Genomic DNA, 7543 nt, shown 5'->3' on the forward strand with positions numbered 1-7543 from the left:
AAAATATAATGATTTACATACTCCAACAGATAGAGCTCTATATTGTGATGGCAGTATGCCGTCCTGCTAAGTTATGCCTTGGTGGGACGGCATGCTTGGTATGGCAGATATGCCATCCTGCGAAGTTACGCCTTGGTGGGGTGGCATGCCCCATACCTATACGGCACCAAGCGTTTGGCACTTTTCAGGGTTTCCTACAGAAATAACCGCAATGACCACAGACTCTCAGTCCTTAAAAACATAAATTGTTACTTTTGACCCCATTTCAACAGACAAAACTCACAAAAAAATTCACACATCCACACAATAACGCTCCAGGTTTAGGGGATTTAGTGTTTTTTCCTTCTTCTTCTTCTTCCTCTTCTTCATGCCTGATTACATCATCAATGCTCCAAGACCACAAATAATATGTCTCCCCATTGGACATTTAAGGTACATCAGCCAATAAAAACTTTGGATGTAAACACAAAATGACATATATAGAAGAGGTATGTGGAAGAAGAGAAACCCGTTCACATTTTGCCTCTTGCGTCACTCGCATTTCTATCAGTGAGTTATATAATGCTAGTTAATGGAATTTATATGAATGACTATCGATTATTCATGTGTTAACATTAAAATTAATCAATCACAATTATTGCAAATTTGCATCCTTAATGTGTGCATAATGTCACTTAAGAGTTTCCATCCATTATCTATACTTGCTTATCCTGGTCCGGGGCACGAGGGGTGCTGGAGCCTATCCCAGCATGCATTGGGCGAGAGACAGGAATACACCCTGGATAGGTCCCCAATCTATCGCAGGGAATGCACACCATTCACTCACACACTCATACCTACAAGCAATTTAAAGTTGTATGAGCAATTTAAAGTCTCCAATTAGCCTACCTGCATATCGTTGAACTATGGAGGAAACCCATGCAGACATGGGGAGTAAATAGCTGGAATTCAAACCTAGAAACCTTCTTGCTGTGAGGCAACAGAGCTACCCACTGCACCACCATGCTACCCACTTAAGAGTTCACATAATTTAAGTCTGTTTTTCTTGCCATACTGATGTAAGGATAGACACATCTTCGTATGTTCCAATTATATTTCTTCCACAAATTGTGTCCTCCATTTGTACAAATACAGAATGTGTACTTCAGAGAACTTGTGCTGGAAAACAGTAGGGAAACTGACTACAGTTGAAACGCTGTCATGAGAAATTTATATAATTGATCGAATTTGAAAGACCACATTCTCTTCAGATGGTAAGTTGAAAACACAGGGCCAAGTTACATTAAATAATTAGGAAACATTGGGCAGCATTGCTTTGGATTAGAGCTTGTTTAATCTGTGCGAGGTAAATAGGCAATATTGTTTGTTGTAACTTGGCCTCATTTTGATATCAGTACTTTTAATGGCAGGCCTAGATTTTGCATGTTTTATTTCATGACTTATAGACAATGCTTTGTATGGAATTTTTTTACGATGAAAGCATGTATTTGTTGAGACTCCGGTTTTACTTTGCACAGCAAGAGGACTAAACAAACAGGGCCCAAATTAATATTCATATAAATAAAATAAAATATTATTTATAATATTTAAAATAAAATATCCTTACATTTATATAGCAGTTTTCCGAATGCTGAAAGTGCTTTACAGTGAAGGGGAACTCACCTCACCCACCACCAATGTGTAGCACCCACCTGGGTGATGCACGGCAGCCATTTCCCGCCAGAAAGCTCACCACACATTAGCGAAGGTGGAGAGGGAGAGAACGTTTATTTAGCCAATTAAATCTGGGGATGGTTTTGGTGGCAAGTTTGCGAGCGCCAGATCTGGGATTTAGCCAGGACACCGGGGAACCCCCTACACTTAGCAATAAGTATCATGGGATCTTTAATGACCACAGTGAGTTAGGACCTTGGTTTAACGTCTCATCCGAAAGACAGCATCTCCTACAGCACAGCGTCCCCGTCACTGCACTGGGGCATTGGGGTTCATTTGACCAGAGGGAAGATTGCCCCCTGATGGCCCACTAACACCACTTCCAGCAGCAACTCAGTATTCCCTGGTGGTCTCCTATCCAAGTACTAACCAAGCCCACACCTGCTTAGCTTCAGCCATTCAGCAGGTGCAGAGTGCATGGAGGTATGGCTGCTGCAGGAAATGTAATGTAATGTAATGTGCAGCATGTGAATGTTTCTGGTCTGAAACAACACACACCCACACCCATAAAATGTCACAACTGGAAGTTTAGAATCATTTGTCAGTAAGGTTGGTGTGACTGTGCTCTTAGGATTGATGTGTTTGAGGACATCTTGTGTAGATAACATCACAGCATGTTCCATGACCACTTCCCAAAATAAATATTTACAGTCAGGCGGCTCTGGAAATGATAAATCAGGGCTAATGAAATCTGTCAGTAAATATCTGAATGGTCACATCCAGTCAGTGATCAGAACTCACCAGGCATTTGTTCAGTTTGTTGTTCGCAGCAACACTCAGAGCTCCTGAGGAAATGTACTGAGAGGAGATCAAAAAAAGGGAAATGAACTCACTTGAGTTGGGAACTTTGTGTCCTCAGTCCTCAAATTCACCCACTGCTTTAGTAAGCATATATGAAAAAGAAATATTCCGCAGAGAAAGACACTACTAACAGCGAAATAATACATTATTTGCATGTTTTAAGCCAGTAACAGGATAAAACTGGCAATCAATCCAGGCATAAAGTGTAAAATCGCACCTAAATCAAGCTGAGATCGAATTGTCACCTGATCAATGAACACCTGGGACTGAAGCACAATCATCTAATAGAGGATCAGTGTTTTGTCCACATTGTTTATACCTAATAACCCAATTCAGTTCAGCAAAGATTTTTTAAGCAGGACGATTGGTAATGAAAGAACTTACAATAAGCGCTCCCCAGAAAACAATCCCAGAGTAAAAACCAATGCTGTCAGCATAGACGGCCATTGTGATGCCAAATAATATGTCCAGCACTCCAATCATTATTTGCACTGTCTGTAAAAACAAAAAAATAACAAAATGTTAGTTTGTGTTTGGATAATTGCAAGGCACTGAATTTTACAGCAGTGTGTCCTAATGTCAGTGTCTTTCTTATAGAGCTTTTCCACAGACAGTCTGGGTATTGCTGCTGCTTGCAGGTCCCTCTCCAGAGGGAGAGAATGGCTAAATGCAAGAGTAGAGCAATGATCTTACCCCCAGTGCCTTTGGATCTCCTTTCAGAAAGTTTCCCAACGCAGAGGAAACATGTGGGGTAGTGCCGAAAGCTGGTGCAGTAGGACCACTTTGCTGAGGGTACATCGGGGTGACGACCACAAATCCACTCTGTGTTGAGCTGGCCATTTTACAAATAGTGCCCTCTGTGGGAAGAGGTGGATAAAGGAGGTGGAGATACAGTTTTACATTACATGATTATATTCTTCTTTCTTCTGCCTGATTACATCATCAATGCTCCTAGACCGCAAATAATATGTCTCCCCATTGAACATTCAAGCTATATCAGCTACATTAGCTCATTGGGTAGTGTGTCTGCCTCTGATTCTTTTGTCTGACTGATAGACCAGATTCGAGCCCCCCTAGGACTCATTAAAACCACTCACTCATTGCAGTGCCTTGCTGGGCAAATAAAACATTTCAAATATTGCTTTAGCATATGTATAATCTCTGTGGGAAACTCATTTCTGTTTCTGAAATACAAATAAAATACATCAACACTTTAGGCAGTTCCACTTTCGGCATTTTAGCTGAGTTTTACGTTAGCTGCTTTGCTAACGACACGACAGACTGCATAACCTTAGTACTGCAGACAGCTGTGAATTTAATATCCTCTAAAATAATTAAATACACCCACACTTTCGAGAGTTCCGCTTTCGGCATTTTGACCAAGTTTAACGTCTATCACTGGTTGCACACTGAGTTGCAGTCTGCCTGCAACACTTTTCATTTGTGACATGAAAGGTTAGAATCTGCCCTCAAACCATGAGCGTAAATTACGGGGAGGAGGGGGGGGGTGTAACGGCCAATACAACCCCCCCCCCCCCCCCCCCCCTACCAAATTATCATATCATCATGATGAATGAAAAATATTAACTGTTATAAAACATGATAAAGTGTTTGGTTTTCTCGATTCATATAATTACCACATTGGCGTAGGAACCGGGTGGAACGTGACCCCCGCAATATTGAAAACAGTATACATGCGTCCACAACCATGCAACTCTGTTATTGAACTTTAATACACAAATAGCTAGTCTTTAACAAGACAAATAACAAATGCCTTCATAGCCATTATGTCCAGATAATCTTATTTCTTTCCATTCAACTTTTGGCCCTCAACAATAAAATAAAAACAAACAAACAAAAAAAAAAAAAAATAGTTTAGCTTTTAACACCTTTTACATAACACTGTTTCTTTTCATGGCCATACATTAAAATATTGAAAAAATCAGTTGCCATAAAAAGTCCACTGTTTCACTAGACACTTTTCAGTCCTCCTGATGTGCTCTGGTATACTTTCCTGAAGATCGAGTCTTTCCCACGCCACCATTCTTCCAGTCAAAATACTGAATAAGCAGAGGGAATATTTTCACAGCACCGTGATTGCCCCATCAGCAGAAACACCACAGTAAGGTATGTCTTCTAGTGCTTTTAGGGCAGAATGTGCTATCACGGCGTTAACAATTGCTTTTAATTTAGTACGAGCGCTTGAAAATTTTCGCGCTGTCTCGGAATCAGGGAAAGCCTTTTTTAACAAGGCAGACGTGCAGTCCGTTGATCTGTAGCTATTGTGATGCTTCGTGTTGTGGAATGCAACTCCCTCCGCAGCAGTAACAGCATCTTCTGTTTTACCTGGTCTCACAAAAATATTGAGGTTGTGACAGAAACTTTCGGTGCCGCTGACTGTAATCGAATGTATTTCACATTCACCGTTCTATTGAACAAGTAGGCTACCATTCAAAGCACATTTTCATGGGTTTGTGCTGTCCGATTGTGCTAGCTACTTCACATTAACCTTATACGGCGATCATGGCATTCACCAGAGCAATTAGGGGTTAGATGTCTTGCGCAGGGACACTTCGACATGCCCAGGGCAGGGGATCGAACTGGCAACCCTCCAACTACTAGACAACCGCTCTTACCTACTGTGCTATGTCGCCCCCATCAATAAAGCCTAACAGCACAGGACCACTTAATTCTAGTCACTTCTATCACCACTGTAATTAACTAAAAAAGGCGACAAACTACCTTTTCTCTGAGAAATGTATTGTCAAGCTCACGCGCATACACTGCTGGCGACATTCTAAAGCTGTTTTGCCCTCCCTACTGATAGCATGATAAATAGCTAGCGGTACAATGTCTGAATGTGATGCTCACTTCACTTACAAAACTACCTGGCGATATGGCACTCGGTTGCTAAGCGGGGAATTAACGTGACTCCCCGTGTTGTAGTGTTTTAGCCTTAGCCAATGTTTTATGTGACGTTATGGACTTGTAAAATTACAAGTTTGTTTTAGCTATCAATATCTCTTTAACGTTAGCTCCCCCTCAATATTTAGAACACGTGCATTTGTCCCCCTGAATTTTGTTTTTCTTTAACATAAATAAAGACATTTACACCATAAATTGATGCAGAAAAGGCATAAATTGGTGCATACAAATTCAACAGAATGCAGGAAATGAAGCGTTTGACACTCAAAATGTCCTGGGGGAGGACGCCCAGAACCCCGCTTCAGACTCATGAAAACCTTTCACTCCTGCCTTGCTGCTTCACTCAAAATAACACATCCTACAAATGCAAATGCAAAGGTTTTAATCTCTTCGGGAAACACAATAAATACCCTCACTTTGGACAATTATGCTTTCGCTATTTTGACCAAGTTTTACGTTAGCTACCTTGCTAACTACACAACAGACTGGCTGTATTAGTAGTGCAGACGGCTGTGGAATTAATGAATAGCCTACCAAAATAAGCTTTGCACTTCGTTCCGGTAGGTAACGTTACTGGTCATATCTAAACTGGCACAAGATAATGACTTCCTCACGGCAGTTATGTCACGGGTTCTGGGGTTGTAGTGTTCCACAAAAATAAGACAAAAACGTAATGCACGAAATGTTATTTAGAACGGGAGTAAGTGATTAATTTACACACAGGTCGCATATACACTACTTCATCGCGTGCAACATGTCTACAATCTTATTAAGCAAATCCAACTATTTATTTCTTCAGTCTACTTCATAATACTGCGTACAACCACTAGCCAATTGTAGGCTAGCTGTACTGGTATAAAGGGACGTTTGTTACGCCAGCATCATTTATTGACTCAGAAAATCCCAGTTTACATTTAAAACCCCATTGTTCATCGGATATTGAAAGCAAAACCTAAAATGGACCATTCAGACCAAAAAGGGGAGGTGCCTCCCGCGCACTCCATTTATTAATTAAATAGTAATTATAAATGTATATTATGCTCTGGTTATGCCACTTTTACATAGCTAATGTCGGCTACGCTAGGAAGAAAATGTTTTCTTAAGTAGATATTGTCAGAGATAATACGCACGCCATGGAAGTTGCAGTCATACCTTTCGTCCTCATCAACAAAATCAAACCTTTTAATTACGCCCAGTTGAGTCTTCTTCATCATTATAATAATTTAAAAAAACAACTTCTCAAAATAATACACACGATAGTGTCCACAAACCAAACGTCAAATTGAAAACAATTTCTTAGGTGTAAGCTTCTTACTGTTAAAATTACCACAGAAACCTCACAGTAAACAGTTTGGACGCAGCCATAGACCCTCCTCTTCCAGGAAAACTTAGTTTCAGACCACCCTCTCGCATAGTTTCCTGTCTATTGTTGTTCACATGGTATTTTGTGGGAGACCGCGAAGTGTACATCCTGTTCACAAGACTGAGCCCCTCTCAGACAAATCTGGTCGCTCTGCCCAGAAAACAACGCAAATCAATAGCCTAATTAAAGAGTAGTTTCGCTTTTTTGGGTTTCTGGCATTACAGACAGGTGACAAAAGGAAAACCAACGTATAGTGTCTTTATAAGGTGTTGGGCCACCACAATCCACCAGAACAGCATCAGTGCACTCTTCCATAGATTCTACAAGTCTCTGGAACTCTACTGGAGGGATGGAACATCATTCCTCAAAAAAGATATTCGCTCATTTGATGTTTTGATGATGGTGGTGGAGAGTGCTGTCTAACACGTTGATCCAAAATCTCCCATTGGTGTTCAATTGGGTTGCAATCTGGTGACTGCGAAGGCCATAGCATATGATTCATATCATTTTCATAGCATTATTAGTGACTTCAGTCATTGTTTCTATTGAAACACTAGCCATTCGGGCAGTCTTTGTGCCTTTGATTACAATGGCCCTATTCAATGCTGCATAATCACCTCTTCTTTCCATTTAATTGTTATCACACACACACACACACAAGCACATTCACTGCCCAATTCGTGAATGGTCACCTCCACAACCACCACCACTGCTTATATCTTGATTCCAAATTCAAATACG

At 40.8% G+C, this 7543-nt stretch overlaps 1 protein-coding gene across 2 annotated transcripts; it reads right to left on the bottom strand.

The window, feature by feature from the left end:
- Positions 1–41: 41 nt before the first annotated feature.
- LOC135246546 (membrane-spanning 4-domains subfamily A member 12-like) lies at positions 42–6785 on the bottom strand. 2 transcript variants are annotated; one of them, XR_010327755.1, is made up of 4 exons: positions 6767–6785; positions 3208–3371; positions 2899–3009; positions 42–2511 (listed from the first exon to the last, which is right to left on the bottom strand). XR_010327755.1 is itself a non-coding variant. In XM_064319964.1 (4 exons), the coding sequence occupies exons 1-4, from the start codon at positions 6602–6604 to the stop codon at positions 2437–2439; spliced, it is 363 nt and encodes a 120-aa protein (XP_064176034.1). In that variant the 5' UTR covers positions 6605–6749; the 3' UTR covers positions 42–2436. The 2 variants fall into 2 exon arrangements, 1 of the variants encoding a protein (XP_064176034.1); XM_064319964.1 differs by lacking the exon at positions 6767–6785 and adding an exon at positions 6592–6749.
- Between the last annotated feature and the right edge of the window lie 758 nt (positions 6786–7543).

This window comes from Anguilla rostrata, unplaced genomic scaffold (assembly GCF_018555375.3).
Source record: "Anguilla rostrata isolate EN2019 unplaced genomic scaffold, ASM1855537v3 scaf0490, whole genome shotgun sequence".
Lineage (NCBI taxonomy): Eukaryota > Metazoa > Chordata > Actinopteri > Anguilliformes > Anguillidae > Anguilla > Anguilla rostrata.